The sequence below is a fragment of the Gavialis gangeticus genome, unplaced genomic scaffold (genome assembly GCF_001723915.1).
Source record: "Gavialis gangeticus isolate Ggan-Ray unplaced genomic scaffold, GavGan_comp1, whole genome shotgun sequence".
In the NCBI taxonomy this organism is placed as follows: Eukaryota; Metazoa; Chordata; order Crocodylia; family Gavialidae; genus Gavialis; species Gavialis gangeticus.
Window position 1 is genome coordinate 88,328,267 of NW_017729022.1, and position 25,884 is coordinate 88,354,150.

The 25,884-nt window shown below is 44.4% G+C and overlaps 1 protein-coding gene across 3 annotated transcripts in view; it reads left to right on the forward strand.

Annotated features, from left to right (window-relative positions):
* The first annotated feature begins 381 nt into the window (after positions 1-381).
* The window catches only part of PTPRO (protein tyrosine phosphatase, receptor type O), a 332,674-nt gene continuing 307,171 nt past the window's right edge, over positions 382-25,884 (forward strand). For 2 of the 3 annotated variants that reach the window (XM_019515585.1, XM_019515587.1), the window contains exon 1: positions 382-898. In XM_019515585.1, coding sequence (XP_019371130.1) covers positions 821-898 — 78 coding nt within the window. In that variant the 5' untranslated portion in view covers positions 382-820. The remainder of the gene's footprint in view (positions 899-25,884) is intronic. The other variant, XM_019515586.1, reaches the window with a different exon arrangement.

Genomic DNA, 25,884 nt, shown 5'->3' on the forward strand with positions numbered 1-25,884 from the left:
TCTGGTAAGTGTAAAATTATATAAGTCACATCAAGAGAGCAATTACACTATTACACTCAGGGCTGTTCTCTCTCTGGCAGCTCAGTATGAAACCATCTCCCAAGACAGCAATATGTGGAGTGCAATGGCAAATATATAGGTGTATATGTTAATGGCTGGCATCTGTGGGAGAGTGGACTGGAATTTTGCCTGAGTGGTAGCTGATTGTGGGGGGGGAGGGGGAGAGGCTGTGAGTTCATTTTATTATGTGACCTCCAAAACAGAGAAAACCTGCTTGGGCAAGAATAAGAGTCCTTAGCTTGGGGTTGGGGGCAGGATCTGGGGAAGGGAGAGGAGGGGTGGAGCTACCAGGGGGTGGAGATGGCCGGGGAGGGAGGGAGAGAAGCAGAGATGGGAGGCTCCTTGTCACTTCCAGCTCCGTGCCTGGAATGAGGGCTCCTCGGTCACCCAGGGGAAGCCAGGAGGGATAAGAAAAGGAGGACCCGAGCAAAGGGAAGCGGGGGCTCCACCGATCACCCTTCTGCACCTCCAGAGAAGGAGGGGCAGCAGCAACAAAGTCCCGGCCCCTTCTCCCTCCCCCTGCTTTTGAATGAAGGGATCAGAGAAACCACTGGAAGAACATTAAACATAAAAATCCAGCCCTCTCCCCCAAATGAAATACAAGAAGCGGGAGAGGAGCCCGTCCTGCGAGTCCCCTGATGCTGCAGCGGCTCGCCATTGTTAGCAGCACTTGGGGGCCAAGAAAAGAGGAGGAGGAGGAAGAAGATCGCAGCCTCCCTGCTGAGATCCCGGCGGGCGACGCTCCCCCCCTTCCACTTCCATGGTCGGGATCCTGCCGGAGGGAGCGGGCGGCGGCCAGATGATCCGCTTCTCCCTGCTCTGGCTCTTTGTGCTCAAGGTAAGGCAGAGCTCGCCTGCATCCGCACCCGCCGCCGCCGCCGCCGCGCAGTGGGTCTCGGCGCCCGGGCAAGGCACAGATGTGCGGCTGGATCCATGGGTTACATCGTCTTAGGGCCGGGGCGGGGGAGGGGGTGGTAATGGTTTTGTCACTTTCGCCTCTCCCTTTTGTGCTGGGAATAATAAGAGCCGGCGCCCAAGACCGAGTAGGGAGGATGCGCTCCCCAGGGCGAAAGGCAGTCACTTTCCCCGGGCAGTGATCACTCTCGGAGCCTGCTTCCCCCGACGCCAGCTGGCAGAAGCAGGGGCTTTGTGTTCGCCCGGGGGAGCGTCTGGCCCTGCATGTGCTAAAGACCTCAAAACCGTATTGTCTCATTTCGCCGTGGCCCCTGGCGGGGCGCGCCGGGAGCTGCAAGGAGCAGAGAGAGGGATCCAGACGGCAAAGGGGAGTGAGTCCCGCTCGGAGGCTCCGCCGGCTGCAGACAGCCCTGCCGCCCCCCAGCACCGCAGCCTGTGCTGCCCCAGCCCCCGCCCCCGCCCCCGCCCCATTGTGCCGCTTCCAGTGTCATGTCTGGGGGGTCCGAGCGGGGGAAGCCGCCGGGCTCCTGCGGGGGACAGCCAGTCCCCTCGCCTGTCACTCACGCGTTGCAGGGAGCAGAAATGAAGGAAAAGAACAGGGGGAGAGGGGGGTGCCGGCTGGGATAGCTTCTGCTTGCTGCTTTTATACACGCATACATACACATACACATACACACGTATACACACACACACGCGTATACACACATGTGCATATACATACCTGTATACACACATACATGCATATATACACATACATACCTATATACACACATACACGTGTATACAGACATACATATATATATATACATACATACCTATATACACACATACATATGTATACATACATACCTATATACGCATATACACACACACGCATACGTATATACACACATACATGCCATTGTTCTGCCTAATCCAAAGTTATTGCATTACTGGGATACTGGCAAACGTCATTGTCAGTCTTCCCACATGATATTTCATGCAAGCGCGATTGAAATGTCATTGCAGAATCATTCATTCCCATTCCCCCGGCCTACCATCACTTTAGTTCTTTTCTAGCAAGTGATTTTTATCAGCAGCCACAGTCTAGAAATCCAAAAAAGAAAAGAAGAAAAAAGGTAAATAGGAACTATCCCTTCAGCACCCCAGTGACACCTAATTTAGGGGCAGATTCTGCAGGGAAGCCTATGGCAGCTGAGTGGTGCTCAGCACCTCAGGGTAAATGTTCAGGATGGGTGGCAGGATTAGTCCAATGAACAAAAGAACACATTTGAGATCTTTGGTTTGGACATGGATGCATTCCACTAAGGAACACATCGGTTGCTTTTCAGAGGGTTTTTGTTTTGTTCTGTTTTTTTGTCTGGGTGTTTCCCTCCTCCCCAGCCCCGCCAGGGCAGCATTGTGATTAACATGATACAGAAAGGGCGGGGGGAATGCTCATACTTTTTTATTGTTTCAATGCTTAGCATTACATTTAGATATTAACAGGCCACGTTCAAGCTCTGAACATCTCCCTGACATTCATTTTCTAAGTTCTGCCTAACACTGCAAGCTTGGTTACGCATGCCTTTTTTCCCCCTCTTTTCACTTTTGCTCCATTAATGTTTCCTTGAGCATGTTGAATATGCTTCATCTAAGCCTTCTAAGGGAAATGTATGTACCATGTACTATGTCTTGACCATAATTATTATTGCACTCAAATTACAGTATTCTGCTCATTTATAAAACCAACCCAGAGTTTTGCATAATTGTCAGTCAGTGCTTAAGACAGCGCCTCATCTAGGGCTCTGATCCTTCATATCTTTCCTGATGTTAGTAATCCTTATTCACACAAATGACCTCCTGCATCTGTCAGAGTTTGTAGGCTCAAGTCCTAGAATAGCAGTGTTGTAGCTGGTAAAAACTGACATTGCCTTGACAGAACTATTTAGAGGAAGCTTCTACCACATCTGTTCACACTCTAGTTGCCTGCTTTCCCTGCTCTCACTTCCACAAGTGCTGAAATATGCATTTGCTTCACACATAATGTTAATATATTCGGTAGGATTTTGTTTTAGAGGGCTTGGGTACTGATGTTTTGGAAAGAAAGGAGGATAGTAGGTATTTACAGGTAAGCAAGTAGCTGAGTGAACTGTAGTTAATTTTTATTCTAACCCTTCATTTTATTCAATGAAGCATATACATAATTTTAAGCACATATTTTAGTCCCATTGACTCCTACAGGACTTAGTTATGGGCTTAAGTGTTTCACTGAACCAAGGCTGCTTTCAGAAGCCAAGGTTGTTCATTAGCATCTTTATGACAAAGATTTGCTTTAGACATAATGAAAGGAAAATACATGTTTGGCTTTAAAAAAATGATGTCATACTATTCCAATAAGAGAGTAAGAAATCAAGAAAAGAAGATTTTCAGGAAGTCTAAGTCTCAGGGTATTATTCCTGTAGAAATTATCACCACTTCTGAGTCAGAAGTGTTTCAGGCATGTTATTTGGTATCACTGCTCAAGAAAGATCCAGGAGTAGAATGCCAGGAAGCATTGCGAAAAAGTAACGAAGTGCATTAGAGTTGTGTGGTAGCTTGCAATAACAGGGAAACCTGCAGATCATGACTGAGGTGAATTGGAAGCATGGTCTGTGACTGAGAATATGGCCTTAGTTGGATAGTAAGCCTACTTTTATTAAATCATGTATATGGTCACTATATACTACGCTGAGAATTGAAGTAGGAATTCACATCCAGATGGAAGTAAATGGGGGTATTACAGGATAGGACTGAAATGCACTGGAAGAGATATCTGAGGAAGTTTGCACACAGCCTGACCACTCAGCATCCTGGTTCAGCCCCTGTTATAAATGTATTTTTGTGAGCATGAAATTCAGTTTTCTTTAAGTATCTAATCTGTTTGTTTGTTTTGCAGTGAAAAATAAATTAAATAAAAGAGGTTACAATTTCCACCTAGAGCATTTTATTCACTCCCTGCTTTTTAGACATGCCAGCTTCTTGGAGACAGGAAGCACTGGCTCTTTAAAATTCTAAGAGTTGCCAAGCTAATGTTATTAAATTGATGTTTCGCCTAGAAGTTAATCTCATTGAGAAAACAGCTGCACCGAACTGATGAATCCCAAGAAGGGCAAAGGCTGCCTCTGTGAGCGTGCTGTTTCAGCATTGGTGGGCCAACTGTCACTTGCTAAACTGTATCTGTTTGGTGTGGATAAAACATCAGCCTTGCTGCCCATCTGGCAGTTTGTAAAACTGTCACCTGAGAGGCTTTGCACAGTGACAAAGCTGTTCAAACTGTTTCCTCTCCCCTTCCTGACATTGCTCACTACACAGCTGAGCCATAGATCTTCACATGGGCACCAGCACACTCAAATGAATTTATTTGGAAGCATCACAATGCAAAATTTAAATCTTACAGTGCTCTTTCACAGTGGCTTTCTGTGGCAGGGCACTTGGTGTGCTTGCCAATTTAAGAGGTCAGGCAGTCTGCTGAGCCACCAGCAAGAGGGGTCAGGCCTCATTAGAGAGTCAGCTGACCCAGGGGCCAGCAGGCAAGGCTTGATCAAGGGAGTCACCTGATTGCAAAGGAGACCTCTGATTGGAGGAGGTCTGGGCTTAGACAGTTTATAAGCTCAGAGCAGGAGAGCAGGATTGGCAGTAACATCTTGGGAGTTGGTGGAGGGACAACACCTAGGAGGAAGGCTATAACGCCTGAATGTCAGCAAGGACAGTAATGTCTGAAACTTCCAGAGGTTTGGGTAGGAGCTAAGGGGAAGGATGAAGTTCCTGGAGAACCCAGTGTAGGGTCCAGAGCTCTGAGAAGGGGCTGTATACACAGGGGCCTGATGAGAGGCCAGATGGGCTGAGTGTACAAGGGCCTGTTGAGCAGTTAGAAAAGCCCTGAGAAAAGGGGCATATATGTGTAAGAGATGTAGGGAAGGGCCTGGGTGAACCCAGTGAGTGTGGCAGAGCACAGGGGCCTACTGGGGGGCCTGGATAAGCCCAGAGAAGGAAAGAGGGCTGTGGTAAGAAAGATCTACTGGGGGCTCTGAGCTCACCCAGAGAGAGGGAATGATCTGTGGAGGGGCCTGAGAGGGCGGCCATGCAGAGAAGAGAGGGTTGGCTGCTTTGGGGTTGACTATAGGAACCTCACTGGTCCAAGCTGGGGCCAGGGCCTGGGTAGGGCCAAAGGGTGAAATACTCCTCCCCCTCCCGTCACCCTCCCCGAGACTGCCAGAACTGGGAGCCTGGAGTCTCGACTGCCCTGGAGGTGAGATCAGGGTCTAGGAGGATGATGCCTGGTACTAGACTGTCTGAGGAGGATGGATCTAGGACAGGGGTCAGAGTGAGCTGGGGGCCAGATATGGAGGATTCAGATGAGATGAGCCAAGGGGCCTGGTGGTTAGCAACCCTGATGTAGTGTAGCACATTTAAGGGGGGCCCAGAGAGGGGCATATAAGGTCAGGTAGGCCTGAAGACCGGTCCTGGGTAAGAACTAAAACTGCACCCTACTGGAGCTGGTTAGTGTGGTGGGGGTTGCCTGTGGTGAGGGAGCCTTCATGAAATGCCATGCATGGGCCACTCAAGGCATGGCAGGTGAGAGCAGGGCAGACTGCCCTTAAAGCAGGGCAATTTCAAATTATTTTTTGGGTACCCCATGACACTTCCCCACATGTTGATTTTTGAGGTGGGGGGTGGGGGAGGGAGGAAAGGGATGCTCATTTGGACAATACAGATCAATGAGGATTTACAGTACCTGGGAGGTGAAGTGTTGTGGGTCTTTTCAGAAAATTGCCGCACACTTCCTGCTGTAGATATTACTGTCTTTAAACAGTACTGCTGCCCATGTGCTCCTACAAGGCCTGGAAACAATCAGTTCCTTAAAATATTGATTGACTGGGATTCAAAGTAAAGACACTAATCCAAACCTGTTGGCACTTTAACATAACAATTTGCACAATACATACAATTGAATCAAACCCCAGAAACTTTAAAATCCCTTTCAGAGGAACTTGGCTGTTGTTCAGCCAACCAGTCAAATACTCTTTTATCATCTAGGAAGTTTTACCTTCAGCTTTCTCCAGGCATGCTGGCCTTTGCTGTATGTCCAGTCACCAAATTTGGGTTACTTTCAAACACAGGAAGGGAATAAGACCCTCAGGTATTTACAAAAGATACCTTTGTTGCAGGTCACTCTTTCTTAGTGAAGGGAATCCAGCTGAAGGAACACTGCTGACCATAGTTGTGGTAGATTTGATATGTTTTCTCAGGTTGGCACCCCAGCCATTCAGAGCTTTAGGTGTCATAATGAAGAGCTTAAACTTCACTTGCAAAACTGTAATCAGTTAGTGCTGGTATTCCTAGATCTGCACTATATATTCCAGTTAGATGTGCCACTCAGTAAGAGACCTCTCTGTTCTGCAATAGCTTCAGCCTCTAAATGACTGTAATATATAGTTCTATGTAAAGGACACTGCAACAGCTTAACCTTTTGAGGGGAAAACATAGATTTCCATGACAAGTTCTGCATGTGAAAGGGAAGACTGCAAGTCTCTAGTTAGATGTATGTGATAAAAAGCTGAATGGGTCAGTACTGTACTGTGGTTGTCAAGCAGCACCCACAGCTCTATAATCACCCATAAATTGCAGATGCCATTAATTGACTAAGATTAATATCATTAATATAAAACTCTATTAATTATTAATACCCCAGCAATCAAAAGGATTTCCAGCTGCAAATGGCCATCATCACTTCAGCCTGTTCTAGACTGAGCTTCAAACAGTTTGGTTAATCCATATTGCAGTCTTGGCTAGACAACAGCTGCCATGCAGACTGTATCATCTGAGCTGATCAAGACAGAGACATGCAGTTGGGTGTCATGCACTTACTGAAATCACCAACTCTCATGATTCCTTATTAACTCTCACAGCAGCCGCAGGCTGAACAGGGGAGTGACTCTTGAAAGGATCAGTTATCCACAGCTACTCACTGAAACCTCTCCAGGGGGAAAGAATGAAGCCAATGGAAAATTGGCTGACCACTTTCACCAGGATCTGTGAGTGCCTCCACAATACTTTCTGATCAATGTTTTGAAAACAGTATTAGATCTAATATCAACATAAAAGCCTGATCCTATCCATCAGTAGAACATTAACCAGTGTAGTTCCTGTGCTATGGTCAGATATAGACCCAAACTGACAAAGGTCAAGGAGTTCAAAGGTATTGAAGTACTGAAGTAATACAGCAAGAATTGTTTTATCACAATCTTCTCCATAATCTTACCCAATAAGGGAAGGCATGATACTGATCAGACTGTTCCTTCTTTCAGAGTAGTAGGCAGCCTTCTCTTGCTGAGTCGCTGACAGTCTTCACAAGCAGGAAATCTAATATTCCCCCTGGTCTTCGCTCTGTCAGGACATGGAGCTAGACCACAACTAGTGGGACAAGGATCTTCCAACATCTCTAGTACCTCAGGGAGAATCACTAATTGAAACTGTAGCAGAGAAAACAAAGTCCTTGTTCCCTGAGGACCATTTTTTGCCACCATGGAAACAGGCAACTCATACTCAATCCAAACAACCTCATCTACAAAACTGCAATTTTCATATAATGGGTGTGACTCAGACCAACTGCCAAGTTGAGACAATCTGAATTTACTAGACTGTCTGCCTTATGAGATAAACCTTCAGGTTGAGATTTTGCAGGTGTTGTGGAAGAGAAAAAGACCAGAACATACCATTATATAAACCATGGGAGTCTAAATGGTGGCCCTCTGACCCCATGTGGACTATAAGGAATTGAATTACAGCCCAAGGGTCCCTTCCAGCCATGACTCCCTTTATCACTCTGGCTGCAATAGCAGCTGGAGTCTCCAGCTTCCTCTTCCAGCTTTCAAAATTCTGCACCCATCCCAGGGGGTGGTGAGGCATGGTATGGCACTGTATGGCATGGTGGGGAGCACTCGGGACGAGGCTGGGACTATGCGACTTCACCCTGAGTGAGGGTTTGGGGGAGAGTGTCCACATGGGGCCGTTTCAGTGAGGCTGCAGCAGAGGGGTGCAGGTACAAAGTGAAACAGGGAACGTCATTGTTTCATGTAGCTTGGGGCCCCATGACCCCCACTGATACATGGGGCATGCAGCCCCTGCCAGTGTGCCTACAGGGTGGGCAGCCTCTGGCCACTTAGAATTTAGACAGCCCTTACGTAAAGCATTATTGAAAGAGATTGCAAGTACTGTCAGTTCACTTGTTTCAGGGACCAAGTACGTTGTCGGGTAGGGTCAGAAGAAAATTTCTTTAGTAGTGGGTTGTGGGATGGTTGGAATACTGCATGGGAATTATGAGATATGGACTCTAATCTCAGTTTTGAAAAGGATTCACTAATATGGTACAAATTTCAAAATCATGCAGGGAATAGAGTTGGGCCCCTAACCCTTAACAGGTGGTGGGCACATTTTTCACCTGGTAAAATCCTTACTTTAACCTCCCTTTGCCTCAGGTTTCCCATCAGTCATATAGACACAATAGCTCTCACAGGGCAGTTGTAAAGATTACTTAGAGCAAGATACAAAGCATGTTAAAGTCAACCAGAGTCTTTCTACTGGATATCAGAACAGACTCTGTGTTTCTGAAGTGCTCTGGGATTTTATGATAAAAATGGTGGAAGCACTAAATATTTAATTGTTATTAATATTGCATCGCTAGGGGTAATGCTGGGATCTTATGCGTTTCTTTGAAGCTTTCAGTATTGACCACTGTTGGAGGCAGGACATTGGTTTGGGCAAACCATTGATCTGTTCTACTGTGACTGCTCCTATGTTCCTACAGACATATTCTGAATGAGAAGAAGAGGTGAACTTGTAAAGCTGTCTAAATACATTTTATATACAATAGACTCAATGGGTTTTTTATAAGTCTTTTGTGAACATGTTTCAGATCCTGAGACAGAAATTCTGAAAAGAAAAGGATTTTTTATGAAAGAAACACTATGTTTTGTATTAATGCTAAAAGTGGACAAATAACAAATGAATAAATGATGAAGAGACACTTAAAATAAAATGTTACCAGTTCATCCCAGCACAGTGTTTTGATCTTGAATGAATAGAAGGGATGAAGTGAGCAGCTCATTATGGAAGAAAGAAATGTGCAGCTTTTATGGTAAGCCAAACATGATGCATAATGTTTCATTTCTGGAACTCCTCCATTTCATGTGCTAGGAAATTACTCTGGCTTTTAAGTAAAGGAGTCTCAGAAATGAAACATAATGCATCATGTTTGGCTTACTTTAAGGAAACCATGCAGTAACAAAATGAAAGTATGGAGTGCTCTGACCAGATTACAGTAGTTACATTATAACATTTACTCTTTAGTTTGCTACATGTATTTAGAGGAGAAATACCATACAGTAAGCATGAGTAATGGAAAAAATGGTGACATAGTTGACAGTAACAGAAGTTAGCAAAGAGGAGGGGGTTTAAGAAGGGAAATGATAAAGCCTATTGTTAACATTTCGAGGTTGATGTGTAGGGAAGACCTTGAGGAGAAAGTATTTGATATTTGAGGTGGAGATGTACTAGGATAGAATCTATAATATTGGAGTTGGAAAGGCCATTTTGGAGACTTAAACACAATGGCTGGGCTATAGTTGCACAGAGACTTTAGAATAAAAGAGGTATTTTATGAAATATAGGATACAAGGTCACATTTTAACAATTAGATGATGCACCTGACACCTATCTGACACCAAATGGGGGCTCATGGTATGCAAAATGACCCAGTATTTTGAAGCTTTCAAAGCAAAGACCACAGTACTTACTACAGCAAAAAAAGGGAAAGTGCAGGAAATAATTTCAGCCTTATAAATGACCAAGAACAAAAAATAAAAGGCAAAAACATCAGCATAGCTATGCCACTTTACATCAGCTGAGGATCTTACAAGTGATGTTTTAAAATCAGCTGTTTGAGAGCTCATACATCAGGACCAAACCTATGTCCAGATTTGACATAGGCAGGGCCACTATTGAGATTTGTTGGTTTAGTCTGTTTTTCCAAGAACTGAACTTGGCCCAGAGCTTAAGAAAATAAACAGGAAACAGACCAAAATAACTAGTAAATGAAAGGAATAAATGAAGGAATAATCACAAGGAAAAACTAAACTCCTTTTTGTAAATAATGAAGGAAAATTGTTAGATGTCATATCAGCAATTTTTACAAGAAAAACTTTTATTTAGAATAAGGAACTGGGCCAAAGTCTTCTGTCTGCTACTGATTAAGATCTTTGCATTATAATGTGGACTTTCTTCTTCCAATTTAAGTACTTCATCTTGCAATGAAATTATGGTCGTGTGTCACCAGAGTCTGAGGAAAGGATTGCTGAGGAAAGGATTGTGATGTCACAAAATCAATAGTATAGGACCCTATACTGTAATCCATATTCACAGAAGTGTATTAAATCAATGTGTCTCCTCCTGTGAGTAATGACTGTAAGATCAAGCCCTCTGACTTCACTGCATCAAGAAATAGGGGAATATGGGATGTGATCTTACATAATTAACTAGTAGTTATTAAAGCCAGTAAGAGAAATTATGACATTTTCTGAAAGATAAATTGTTACATAGTACATGCTTAAGTGTACTATACTTCAAAATTATCACCAATATGAAAGTCCCTCTTAATGGGTTATTAACTAATGTATTAGCTCCAAAGTACTTAGTGTTTAATATTTTTGAAAAGTAACCAAATATTCCATATGCTCAAAAACACAACAGGTTCTTCAAGGGCCTTGTAAAAAATGGAACCCATTACAGAAAAAGAGGAAATGCTAACTTTATAGGCTATAAAATTAGGCTAATATTTAAAAGAAATGGATACATTCCAGAAATACTAGGTCTAATGAGCTGGCAAAGTGCTCATATGAAACACTGCCCTTTATTGGCTGGAATCAGAATCACTTGATTGTCTTATATTATTAACACCTACTAGAGATTCTGTTGTGCTGAATCATCTGGGATACTGCCCAAAACCCAGTGAAGTCAATGGGAGTATTTATGTTGACTTAGAAGGGTTTTGGGATCAAGTCCTTGGAGCAAGAAGAAAGGAGACTCCCTCCTGCTGGTGAAGCTTAGTCTTTTCTGGGTGGTGCAGCATGGGGCTAATAATTTTTTAATGACCTTGATTTTGTTACCTTACCAGCTGCCCCTGGATATTTTAGGGTTAAAGAAGTCTAAAGTTAGATAGTTTGGAAAATTCCAATTTAGACAAAACTTGACCTGTTGCCTTCCTCAACTAATAAAAATATTGCAAAGGGCTGTGGTCATCAGACTGACAGGGCTACAATAAAGAGACCATGCTTGAATTCCTGCATTTTAAAGGGTTTTTTTTCTCCAGAGGAGGAGGAAGCTAACAACATATAACTGAACCTGGAAACAATAGGGCTGTTTTGGCAACAGAAAGCCAAAGCAAAGAGTGGTTTTCATGCTATCAAAACCTCCATATTTAAAAGGAAGGGAGGTCTGGGTGAAATGGTTCTGCTTTGAGTGAATTTCTGCACAAGGCTACTCTTCTACAACATGACATTTTTTTCTCTCAGAAATAGAAATTAAAAAATCTGTATTTAAGCATCCCATAAAATCAAAATACTCAAAATGTGGATTTAAATTTTGTCAATAGTCTCTATCTCTAAATCAAGCTAAATCAACCCTCAGATCAAAATTTTATCAAATTTTGGGATGTTTGACATTCAGATCACAATTCTGTAGTCTGAATCCATCTCTACTCATGAACAGCCAGGGTACATTTATTATACTAAGCTATTTCACTTCTTACAGACTTCCATGTAACCTCAGGACAATAGACCATTATACCTGCTGCCTAACATATGCAAATACTTATCTGTCAATGTTTAAAAGGGTTTTCAGAGTATTTATCTAAAACAGACAGTATATAGACTGAGATGTTCTACTACAGACCCTGAATTGCTGTTTAAGATGCATAAGTAGAAACTAATTTTGTGCCAAGGGGCAGGTCACACAACTGTGGGCAGATCCAGGATTTTTCCTAAATGCTGGGGGGAACCACCCTTTGAACTATAGGGGGATGGGAGCAAGGTATGTCTGGAGCTCCCAGGCCAGCAGTGAAGGCCAGGGAACCAGGCAGGAATAAGGCACACAAAGAGCTGGACCTGCCATTGCTACCATTGAAACCACTGTCCCTGGCTGCCTCAGTGTGAAAAGTGGACCCTTCGTCCTTCAGGTTGGTCCGGTCCGAAAGGGCCCCTTCGGCTAGAGAGCGTGCTCACTTCCCATGGTGCACCCGCTGAACTCGCCTGCCACGTCTTTGATGAGTCTCTGGTTCAGTTTTGTCGTCTGGTGCGTGCACGTCCGAAAGTGGCACCTTGTGTCTGTCTGTCCCCGGGGATGCAGAGGGCTCCTCCACCCCTACACCCTCACCCTTGCCTCTGGTTTCAGGGTCCCCCTGGCCCTGAATAGTCCTCAGTTCAATGTCCCTGTTCCCACAGGGTTCACTCTCGCCCCAATTTCCGCAAGGGTCTGAGCTGACCTTCCTCCAGCCGGGAGTCCCGGCCGCTGGGTCCCTACAGCCCCTGTTCTCCCACGGAGTTCCCCTCTTCCCTCTGGGGACGTGGAAGGGGGGGGGAATCCTCACCCTTGTGAGGTTGTCTTCTGCTCGCCGGCCGGATGAGCCGCTCCTTCCTCACGCCAGCCGCGCTGCCCCCACTCCTTCCCCTGGCTCCTGAGGGCCTCTCTCGGGCTGGGTTTTCTGTTGCCCGATGCTCCAGCCCGGCCCCCTGCCAGGGTCTTACCCACGCCCCAGAATGTGTGGGTACGGCGTTGGGCGGCTCGCCTCCGCCTGCCTCCCGTCTCGCTGGTGTCCGCCGCTTGTTCGGGCACTTCCGGTTCTACTGCCACCGCCGTTTCATGGGCCGCTGGCCCTTTTAACCCGGCCTCTCTCCAACCCCACCTGCAATCGGTTAGTGAGTTCCCCGTCTCTCTGGGCAGGGACAGGCCCGGCGCAGTGGCTGTCCTGCCGCGACTATCCCCGGGGTCTCTGGGTTCCTTTGCTCCCGCACACTCAGGCGCATGGGAAGCCCCAGAGCCAGGGCCAGCTTAATGCATAGGCAAACTAGGCACAGGCCTAGGACCCTAAGTGAAGAAGGGGCCCAGTCATGCTTATTTTACATATTATGGTTATTGAGTGAAAAAAAGTAGAGGCACACAAGTTTGTTTGCTTAGGGCCCACTAAAGGGCCAGAGCCATTTCTGCCCCACACTGCAGGGAAACGTTGTGTGGGGGCCAAGCTTGGCTGATTCCTCTTTCCAATGCCTGCTCCTTCCCACCCCCCTTCTGCCCCTTCCAGGTGTCCTCTCCTGGGGCTCCACCTGCACCCAGCTTAGCCAGGGACAGCAGCAGTGGCAGCAGAAGAGGGGTATGTCTGCAGCACAGAATTTCCTCCTTCCCAGATTCATCCCTGAGTAAAGCCTATTTCAGAGCTCAAGTGCACTGACAACAGTGGGGCTGCACTCACCTATAGGAACTCTGAATTCAACCTCTAATGCAAAAATTCTTTAGTTTCAGTTCAGTCTCAGGCTTAAGAGCAGGATCACTATTGATATCAGTTGGCTTTGTCCGTTTCTCCAAGGACGGAACTGGGTCCAGAGCTTGACTAAATCAACAGTAAACAAAAGGGATGAATGAAGGAATAGTCACAAGGAAAGAGAATGATCTAAACTCTCTTCTGAAGACAGAATGATCCAAAGCACTTCTAAATTTGGCTAGGCGTGCACCCCTGCAGCCAATATTAAAGTGTTTCTTTAAAAACAAGAAGTTCATTTTCTCCTCCTTTTTATATCCCACGTCATCCACCTTGCTAGATTTTTCATTAAGCAGCATGCTGTAGCCTGGAACTCCTGCTGGAGTAGGAAATCGGCCCATGATGAATCAAGGAAGTCTTATATCAACTGTTCTGAAAATTATCAGATTTATTTTGGATCTTTTCTTTATATAAATAATAATAACTATTGAGTAATGAGACAATAAGATGAATTTACCGAGATCCCTATGGTTCCAGGAAGGATGCCTTGACATAATAAACCTTTCCTCCCTAACTGGTATGTCTGTACATACAACAGTGTTTTGCATAACCATTCCCCAGAGTATTATGGAAAGGCAAATGAGATGTGATGGCTGGTGCTTGGCCTACAGGAACAGCTGGGGAACTTTCTCCATTACCTGCAAAGCCACATGGAGAATGACTATATTTAAATAAGATGGGATTGATTTGAATGTGCAGTCATTTAAATGGGTATAACATGCTATCAAATAAGAATGGCAGTATTTAACATCAGCTTTATACTGGTGTAAACTACCACACTAGGGGCAGGCAGTAGACAGTCAGAGTCAGTAACCTTTTTGGTTTATCTTGAAATTGTATCCATTGTATCCAGTGCTTTTGTGGAGCACAGATTGATAAAGCAGAAATTTCTCCCCAGTAAGTTCATTTTTATTAGTAACAGCACCAATAGCTTTCAGCTCACTACAGAGGTAGCAGAAGGGAGAGGGCATCTGACTAGATAATGGACCCTTCTTGCTGTAAGAATCTATGAAAAGGAGAAATGATCCCTCCCTGAAGAGGCTTGAAATCTACCTTAGAGACAGCTAAAACAGTTTGCATCCAGTCTAAGACAGATAATCGAGAACTAGAATCTAGATCTAGCTATCAGTATGATACAGAATATGAGAATAATGCATTGAGGATATCATAGAAAGTAATGGACTAGAGCCAGGAGATGTGGGTTCTTTTTTTTTCCAATTTGAACCACACACCCATTTCTTAGGGAAATAAAGTCACTTGTTTTCTGGACCTCTGTTTCTCATTGTGACTTTTGCTTGTTTTGTCTTTTATTCTGCAAACTGTTTGGGGCAGGGAATACTTCTCACAACGTGTTTGCACCCTGCCTGGGACATTGAAGTAATCAATTGGCAGGGGGAAAGGGAGGTGCTCGGGATACTACTATGCTACAAACCACAGCAACGTAAAATCCAGTGCACTGGTTGATAGTTACATATTGAATTTCTCCTCCTCCTTTCACCCTAGTTGTGGGTATCATACAAACTGCACAGGTGATGGTAATTGCCATGCTTCATCTTTAAACAGATGTGCGAGCAATGGACTGTTTGGGAATAAATAACAAGCAATCTTGATGAGACCACTTCATTTCTGCTTGCTTTCTCTTCATTGAGCTAGCATTTAACAAGGATATACCTTGTGCTCCTGTTTGTGGATCAGTTCTTGCTGATAACTTCTTAAAGTGATCACTCAATTATATGGAGTCAGGAGCAGATCCAGAGGGGGTGCAGTGGCACAGCTGCACCTCCCCCCTTTTCTGACCATATGGCAGAAGCAGCAGACAAGGACTGAGTCCCTGAAAATTACCAGGTAAGAGTTCTCCCTCTCTTTTACTCTATGGCACTCAGAGGCATGCCCTGTCCCCTCCCCTGCCTGCCACTGCCACTGTCCCAGGGTGAGGGGAGCACCTGTTCCACTTCAGTCAGGCTCTGCAGGGGCTGGGTACAGCCTGGGACAGTAGCAGCAGCAATGGTGATGGGGGGCAGGTGGGTTAACCTCCCCTTCCTGGTGCCCCCAGGTGTTCCCTGCCAGCCTGGGAGAAGGAAAGGAGAGGAGGAACTAGTTTGCCCACTCACTGCTGCCACTGCCACTATCCTGGGCTGAGTCCAGCACCTGAAAAAGCCTAGCTGAGGTGGGGCAGAAGCTCCCTTTGCCCCTGGGACAACAGGAATGGGGGAGAAGGGAAGAGACCTCTGACCAGGAAGGGGAAAGGGAGGATTCTTACATGCCTTGAGGACTTAAAAACGGCCTTAACTGCTGCTCGCATGGCATAGCCTGCCTACTCTGGTGGAGGGTGAAGGCTGGGAGCAGTGGGTGCAGCTGTGCTTGCAGTAATGGCTACTTCTTCCCCACCCCACTTTGGAAAATCTTGGATCAACTTCTGTATGGAGTCAAAGCTTACTGTCATCAGGTGTGGCTGGGGTATTTGTTCTAGTAAACAGGGTAGTTTTACTTAGATTGATAAGTTGTTTGGTTTTTTTTCCAAAGCCAGGGAAATATTTTATACCTTATTGAGTGTTACATTGTAGAAATATGTGGTTTAGAGCCAATTACTATTACTACTACAGCTTTGTTACTGAAAGGTAACAGAATGTGATCTCTTCTTTGAAAATGGAGATTTAGCCTCTCTGTACTTGTGTGATTTGGAAAACCTCACTGTTTCATGAGGCATATGGAGCCCATCCATTATTTGGCAGGAAAAGCCTTAGCACTCTCACTGTGAACAGAAGCACCACTGCTTTTTGCCCAGAACATATCTCAATAAAGCAGTAGAGCTGAGTTAGCCCTAGGCAATCAGGTGAACACTGGGAACAGCAGGTGCCCTTGGTGAGACTGATTGCAGGGCTTGGAAGGAGTCCTGAAGGCCAGTATTTGTCCACCCTTAAAACCATGTGGGCTCAGTCCACCAAGTCTCCCATTGGCCTCCCTGAGGCAGGGAAGCTACAGGAAAAGGGGACAATGGGGTTCTTGAGACAAATAATGGGAAAACAGGGATGGGTGTGCTGGTCAGAAGTTTAAAACAAGTGTGCCAAGTGGGGACACCAAGCAGAGCACTCCAGACAGTGCTCACTGGCCCTCAGATGAGTCCAACGAGCCAGTGGACACTGCCCAGTGATACTCTGCTTGGAGACAGCAGTGAAGCAGGGCAGGGAAAGAGGCCCCATGGTCCCTGGGGTCTCTCTCAGCCACAGCCTCCTTCCCAGTCAGGTGAATATGGTCAGCTTGGCTGGGGCCAGGAGGAGGTTCTGGAAGCTGAAGGCAGGGGATGTTTGTCTCTTCTAACTGAGGAAGCTTTGGCAAGGTAAGTGGCAAATTCTGGTTGTATAAATAATGTAATTATTTACTGATGTTCAAGGGGTTCTGAATTGGACTTGAATTGGTTATAAATGTAGAAATGAAAGCTGCATGTTCCATTATGGACATCTAAGCCATCCAGGTTGGGCATGAAATACCTGGATTACAATTCAGCTTAAATTTTTCGTGGTCCTGGCTCCTGACCTACAAAATGGACTATAGCACTGAGCCCTCTGCTTCCTCAATCCAGTGCAGAGGGAATTCCTGTTCATTACCACTTCTCAGGGAATATGGAGAGAGAGAGCAACATATAGACCGATTTCACAGGGAGGGGAAGGCACAACATAGCATGGGAAGGATGCCTGGCCTAGCAAAGTGGTAGATTCCGTAACACAAATGCTGAATCCTGTGGCCTTCTGGAAATATATTTGCAAATATAATTGAAGGAATATAAAATGGTAGTGTTGCTCATTTAAAAAAATAATTATGAATCACTCCCCTAAAAACATGAGATCTGGCTTACAATGTACTGTAGGTGGGCAAAGTATTTTGCCTTTCGGTATTTGAAAATTCAGGTTATACTTGAGTCACACTTCCAAGCTTTTCTCTGCCACTGTGACACCTAGATAGTCTATGCTTTCAGGAAAAAAAAAATCTTGTATTCATTTGTCCCTGGGAGATGAGGCTTTAAGTAAAATAACAAGTATTGCAAGACTTGTGGCAGAATTGTTAAAATTGGTAATGCTGGAGTGAGAGAGTCTGTGTCTCCCTGTTATTGTTTTAGGCCCTCTATGGACTTAGCCAGGCAATTCTCTTTCAAGTTATACTTGTTTTGCAGTTCCCTCTACACCTATAGGTGTTAGAAATTTTGTTTTCTTTTTCTGACTTCCACTTATGTGAAAGGACAACTGATCCTCTTGTGACAATTTATATTCTGTGAATATGGGATATATGCACTTGGGAAATTATTAGTTGCACTGAATTTGTTCTTTTATTGAGTGAAAGGTAGTTGGTCCCATCACACTTAACAATCTACTCACAAAGTTTCTAATTTGAGAAGGAGAAGGAAGATGGAAACTGCTGTACTAGACCAGATCCTATAGGATCTGCCTAGATCTTGATAGCAGCTAACACTAGACATTTCAGAATTCAAGGTAGGGATCCTGAAGTAGACACATGGTAACTAATCAGGGCCCATATAGGTCTCTTTTTGATCTCCAATAGTTGGAGATTAGTTTAAGTACCAAAGTGGACAACTTGACCATAACCATAACTTACATCCTGTTAAAAAGAGAACTGTAAAAATAAAGATGGAAAAATGTGTCTCAGGGGAAAACATGGATCTTTTTTGGAAACTTCCCTTATAGTATTTGCACTGACTGTTGTGACACTAGTCTTTAAATCAATAAAGCATTAAAAGGATTCAATACTCTTAATGAGTTCCAAAGGAAATGTTACTTTCTATTGTGATTGCCACCCCTAACATGTGATTTGGCATTTTACCCATGTTTCATTACTAATGATGTATACATTTGGATGGGAGGGAAAGTATTCTGGTGCACTGGTGATTTCACAGGCTTTTCATCCTATGATTATTCCAGTTTATACTTCAAAATGCTTAATGGCCCACATTCAACCTAGCAGTACTATTAGAGGGATTTGCTTATTTGATATACATATTGAAATACAAAATGATTTGTTATTAAGCTGCCAATAGATCAAGTGAGAAGTGTCAAGATAAAAAAGATAAATTATCCTAGAGATCCTAATATGGTCCTGATTCTGCAGTCCTTATTTTTGACAGTAGGCTTCTTGACTTTGAGACTTAAGACAATTTTCCTCAGAGTCCTTACTCTAGCAAAATTTCCATATGAAATAAATGCAGGCTTTTGTCTTTCTGTTTTTGTAAAAAGCAAGCAATCAAAAAGGTTTTGCCTCTACCTAATATAATTGAAGATTATTAACAGTGCGATGATAATATTAAATCAGAATTTTTGCATATTCTCTTTCTGGTTTGACTTTTGAGTTGTATTCAAATTGGACAAGTGAACTTAATTAGTCATTAGAATTTAAAAGGTGAAGGATGGTTTTGTGCCTGGTACTAAGGGCCAAGTAACTAGGGGTCTATCTTTTTGTCTGTCACTGTATTGCTGTGGAACCCTGGATTAATCACTAAACTGTGTGTGTATTCAGTTCTTCACCATAAAATGACTACAACAAGGATAGTTCTTATCAAGCAGAGATAGTTAATGTTTTACAGCACTTTAAGCTTTGAATGGAAGGCAGAGTAAAACTGGTGTGTGTGTGTGTGTGTGTGTGTGTGTGATCATCCTCAGGACTAGTTACAGGTTATCTAAATACATTTATATCACACTTAGGACATGTTTAGGGCTTGAAAAAATCCCAGTATACAAAAAAGATTATTACTTAATTCTTTTTCTGATAATTAGATTGTGAGGAAAATGCATGTGTGAGTTCTCACTTCTCCCTTTCCCTTTTGTGTCAGTTTTGTATATAGCTGCTAAAAGGCAGACCTGTAAATCAGCCAAGTGAATAAAACTAATGTGTACCTTCCAGTTTCTCAGCACGTTTTCAGAAGGCTTATCTGCTAGGTAAACAAAATTATGCTGTAAACTGCAGATTTTGAGATGCCAGATTTAGATAAATGATTTGGAGACTGAAACAGAAGTTTCCATAAAAAATACTGATTTCTTGAGATATGAAAGATGCCTATGTCTATTATACTATGTATATAGTATTTGTATATGTATTATACTATAATGGTATCCTGCTATTTCCTTCAACATGTCTCCAACCTTCTTCCTGAACAGTTTAATTGTGGGACATGGCTGTCCACCATATGTGGCAGAATCCCCCAAAGTGACTGTGCTCCTTCCATCTGTTTGTCTGTTCCTATATCATAAATGCATTTAATTTTAAGTGGATTTTAAAATAATTTTCTTTTATCATCATGCAGATGCGTAAGGACAGTAGTTCCAGATGGTCTCCCATTCTTTAGCACTAATTTCTGATACAATGTCAACAGCCTACTTTGACATAAACAATGTTTTTTCTTCTATATGGCTATCTAAAATTGCTTTATACAATGCAGACAGTAGGCCTGTGTTTCATAAGTATGACCAATATTTTCTCAAAGTCTGTCAGATTTCAGCTGAAGTTCATCTTTCTTTGGGCAAGAGTTGAAAATTGTCTTAAGTGCAGGTACTGGGAAAAATGGGATTTTAATATCACCTGTGGTACATTGTATTTCTTCAAAGATTTAAATCACTTTTGGACAATTTATGAAAATATCTGATGCCAATAGGCTTCCAGATATTTAAATTGCCTAATCCATGTTTAGGAATAAATTCAATATTATTATGTATAGGTGTTAAAGGGGATGGGTAAGAACTTAATTTCTTATATGTGTTATCCTAGGTTTTCATTGCCCTTGTAAAGAGGGGATAACATAAAGTTTGACTTCTGGGCAGTATGTTTGCTCTGTCGTTACCAACTGATTACTGTGAACTGGTGTTATCCATTACACCACATTTCTAAGTTGGCTGGCTTGATGGTAATATTTCATGTTTGGAAGCATCAGCACTCCCTTTTTCCAAATTTTATGTTCCATTTTCAGTGGGAGAGGTGTTTAAGATGGGACTGTCTTAATGAAAGCAGGACTGTTTCACCTCATTGCCCTACCCATTCCTGCTTTCTACTGCTCTGTTTTCCTCTGGCCTACTTAGCTGAGTGGAGTGAGGAAAATAAATGTGTGCTGTTTTGAGACCAGGGAAATATGGTCAACCTACATGTAGAGAAGGCAAAAAATGATAATGTATCTTTTTGGAGACTAATATAAAATGACTTAAGTTAGAAACATCTTCCACCAGATGTAGTTTAGATTTCATCCCCTCCTTAAAGCAGTGATATATAGGAGATCCAAAATTTAGCCCTATGCTATCAGGAAAGCATGTTGATATCTTATTGAGACGCTCAGGCTAGGGACAGACATTACACACAAACTGGTTTAAGTGATCAGAAACTCATTTAAACCTGTAACACAAGAGCCAGAGCAGTGAGGGCTGACTGACAAGGGAGTAGGGGTTGGAAACCCAGCTGTGGTGGGAAGCCCCTGCCAGACTCTTCCCTGATGGAGCAGGGGGTATGGGCCAGAAGGCTCAGGTGGAGGGGATGGAGTGGTTTAAGCCCCCCTCCCACTGGCACAGGACCCCAGCCGGGGTTTGCTTGGCAGGAGCACAGCAGCCCCTGCCAGGCTATTCCCTACTTACCGCTAGAGTAGCAGGGGTTTGGGGTGAGGTGTGGGGGAAAGCCTGGGAGGTACTGCCCCTCCAGGTGAACCCCAGCTAGGGTCTGGGGCCAGGGAGGGTGTTTAAATCCCCTTTACCAGGGGATTGCACTGGCCAAAGCGGGGTAGGTGTGGGGCAACAGCCCTTCCACTTCTCAGGCTGTTGTCCCCCCTTCGCCCCTGCCCTGCTCAAGTGTACTGAGCTGGAGAAGGGGATTTAAGCCCCCTCCCTCATCCTGGACCCCAGCTGGAGTTTACAGTCCCTCCCAACCCCATGCTACACCCCCTCTGCTCCAGTAGCAAGCAGGGATTAGCCTGGCAGGGGCTGCCTGCCTCCTAGGCAGATCTGGGTTGCGGTCTCATGCAGGTCATGGTGTGGGGTTTAAAGCACCCCTCCCTGTGACCTCAGTGTGCTTGCCCTGTGCTGGTGCCTGGCCATGCCCCCTCTGCTTCAGCAGGGATGGGGGAAAAAGCCTTGGGGCTTCAGTCTCTTCCCTTTTGGCAGTGGCTGGCAGACTAGGAGGTACCCCCTAGCACCCCCCAGCTTCTGGCCTGAGACACTGCAGGCATGTGGCTGCATTTCCTGAAACAAAAGCGAATGTCTGTTCTATTGATTCTCAGATTAATCTCTGCAGCTTAAACTAACCTGCAAAGACTGAATCAATTTAGCCTAGGGCCTTTTGACTGTCTGTACTTAGCCTCAGGATGCATCCCCATGAGCAGGCACATATTTGTGCCACTGCTAGTTGTCCTCAGGCATGCGCCTGCACATGCACTGTGGCATATTGCCTCAGGTGGGGTAGGAGAGGCAGGGGCCAGCACTTGGGCTAGCCCCAGCAGCCTTACCTGGGATCCTGGGGCCTTCCAGGGCTGTGGAGGTGGTGATCTGCATGCACAGAGCCTGGCCAGCATTCAGATAGTGGCTCTGGCCAGACAAGCTCCAGTTTTGGGGGGCGCACACTGTAGTCACGTGTGCTGCTCCACTTTTTTTTTTTTTTGCTGTAGTGTTTTCTTTTGTGTTTAAAACTGGGAACTCCCAGTTCTTGTGGGGATCTCCATGGATCCAGAAATTTGGTGGTGGCAGGGAATAGAGGAACAGCAGTGTTAATTGCTGTGGGTCTGAGAGTCACACCCCCATGATGTTGACAACATTGCAGACCCATGGTGGAGTCTGCCAAATCAGGCCTCTATACAGGGTTGGTTCATGGCTGGACCCAGCACACTGAATCTGACCAGGCACATGGCCCCAGACCTAATGTGTTGGGTCTGACCCTGGGTGGTGGCTCTGGAGCTAAGTGCCAAGTTAGCATGCAGTCCTGGACAGGGACTTGGAATATCACCAAGAGAGCCAATTGACTAAATTCTGCCCTTCATCTATCCATGCATGAATTTACATTAACTCAAGTGAAGGCAGTAGACTTAATCTGTATATACAGAAAGGCAACTGACATCCGAATCTGTCCAAATGACTTTCAGTTTCACTGGGCATTATATCAGGATAATTTCTCTTAAATTATTGTACTAATAATCTTAAAAAGATATGAACAGAAGCTTTTTAGAAGAGCTATTAATAGATTTCCCCACCACAACCTTTTTTTTTCTGGGAAAGCATTTAACAATAAGCTTGTTTGGGTCTTTTTTGTCCAACTGAATTACATATATTCCTTCCATTAATCATACCCCAGCCTTTCTGGTAGATAAATTGGTCCTTCTCTATCCCAGGACAAGTTGATAGCCCATAAAATAGATTATCTAGCATTACCACTATGGTTAGGCAATTTACATCAAGGTCCCTGCTGAGAACTAAACCCATAATCACTGACAGCTGAGGTGTTTTCATAAAACATAGATAGACTTGATCATGGGCTTAATATTATTAGTGAATAGCAGTGCTTCCCCAGTAAGGAAGCTGATTTTACTTTGGATAACACTGTTTTAAATTCTTGTGACTTTATTAGCAATCAAGGGATTCCCAGTGTGTTTGAAAACAAACAAACAAAAAATTAATTAATAGAAAGTGCAAAAACATGTTTTCTACAGGGTGTCACTAAAGCATATCACTAAAGGCTCTTTATTTGTAGTGCTCAGATAGTAAGAGGATGGATGTATTTATAATCCTTCTGCCAGGTACTGGATTTCAATAACAAGGATTGGGTTCAAATTCAGAGGTTGTTCACAACCCACCCAGAAGCCTGGGAAAATATATTATATCTGGGTGTTCTAATGTGAACAAAACTACTCATCTCATACATTTTTTTTTTTTCCACTCAGGGTCCAAGGGTCACTGCAGTGCAGACCTCTGCACAGATCACAGTGAGTGCTAACTCACATAGGCTCTCTATGTGAAGGAGCAGTACACATCCTTGGAGGCCAACATCAGCTCCAAAGAAAAACGGCTTGAAACCCTCTGGGTCAAGCTGCCGGGGGAGGGGGTGTTGCAGAGAGAGAGACTGAAATGTAGGCTTTATCTACAGACCTCCAAACCATGGGGAGGAACTTGATCTATAGTTCTCTTGAGAACTGACAGAGGCCACACATGCACGGGATATGGTTGTCACGGGCGACTTCAATTACCTGGACATCTCTTGGGAGGAACACTCAGCCAAGTTGGACCAGTCACATTTCTCCCTAACCTGCATCAAAGAGTTCTTCCCAGCTCAGGTGGTTAACAGGCCAACCAGAGGTAACACTCTCCCAAATGTGGTCCTGGCCAAATGAGATGACCTGGTGACAAACTTAAATATACAGGGTATCCTGGGTGACAGTGACCATGAAACCATCATGTTCACTGTCTGTCGCAAGACAGACAAATCTGATAGCCGGGTTGAAGTCTTGGACTTCAAAAATGCAAATTTCAACAAGCCCAGGTCACTAGCAGGGGAAGTGCTGCGGGACCAGGGACTGAAGGTGAAAGGTGTGCATGAAAAGTGGTCATTCCTTAAAGATGTGATCCTTGAAGCACAAAGGAAATCCATTCCCATGCAGAGAAAAGGTAGCAGAATGGCTGGGAAGACCTCTTGGCTAAATGGGGAAATCATGGTCCTCTTAAAGAAGAAAGAGGCGTACAAACAGTGGAAGCTGGGGACAGGCTCCAAGGAGAACTATACAACAACAGCCCATGCTTGTAAGAAACAAATTAGAAAGGTCAAGGCAGTGACTGAACTTAGATTAGCAATGAGAATCAAGGACAACAAGAAATCCTTCTTTAGGTATGTAGGGAACAGGAGGAAAACAAATGAGTGTGGGGCCATTGGTCAACAACCTGGGACAGCTGGTTACCGACACTCAGGAGAAAACTGAAAACCTGAATGACTACTTTGCCTTGGTATTTTACCAGGTCAAAGGAAAAATCATGCCAGATAAGGTACAGAATGAGCAGGGCAGGAATAACTGCCTTCCTACAGTTGCTGTAGAACTGGCATCTGATCAATTAAAGAAATTAGATACGTACAAGTCAGCAGGATGGGATGAACTCCATCTGAGAGTGCTGAAGGAGCTGGCCGAGGTCATCGTGGAGCCCCTGGCAAAGCTGTTCCAAAACTTGTGATGCTTTGGAGAGGTGCCTGAAGACTGGAAGAGGACCAATGTTCTGCCTGGGTAACTATAGGCCAATTAGCCTAACTTCCACCAAAGGGAAAATCCTAGAAAAAATCATTAAGGAGTCTATGTGCGATAGTAGAAGGTAGTATCCTGAATGACAGCCAGCATGGCTTCATTGTGGGCAGGTCTTGTGTTACCAACCTCATCTCCTTTTACAATCGGGTAACTTGCCACCTGGATAAGAGAGGAGGTTGACGTTGTATACCTTGACCTCCACAAAGCCTTTGATCTGGTATCCCACAATATTCTCTAGAGGATTGTGGGCTTAACTGCAAGACAGTTAGGTGGGTATGAAGCTGGCTGCAGGGTAGGACTTGGAGAGTCCTAATAAACAGATCTGTGTTGTCCTGGAGAGAAGTGGCCAGTGGTGTCCCACAGGGGTCAGTGCTTGGTTCAGTACTTTTCAACATTTTTATCAATGATTTGGATGTGAGGGTAAAGAGCTCACTGGTCAAGTTTGCAGATGACACCAAACTATTGGGAAGCGTGGTCACATTTGAAGATAGGTTACACATACAGGTGGATCCAGACAGGTTAGCAAGCTGGGCGAGTTGGAACCAGATGAAGTTCAACATTGAGAAATGTAAAGTACTCCACCTGGGGGCGAACAACCCCCTACACAACTATAGGCTTGACAGTGCCAAACTGACCAGCACTATGAATGAAAGAGACCTGGAGGTAATAAAAGACCACAGTATGTATATGAGCTGGCAGAGCAACACTGTTGCCAGCAGGGCTAATAATATTCTGGCATGCATCAACCAATGCATCTGCAGCAAAACCAAGGAAGTGATTTTTTTTTTTTTTTTTTTTTTTTTCCTGCTCTACTCAACATTGGTGAGACCCCAACTGGAATAGTGCATCCAGTTCTGGGCGCCACGCTTTAACAAGGATGCGGTAAAATTTTTAAGAAAGTCCAAAGAAGGTCCACTCCTATGATTAGAGACTTGCATGGCAAGCCATACAAGGAAAAGCTGAGGGACCTGGGACTCTTTAGTCTGAAAAAGAGAAGGCTAAGAGGGGACTTGGTAGCAGCTTGCTGCTACATCAGGAGCTTGATGAACAA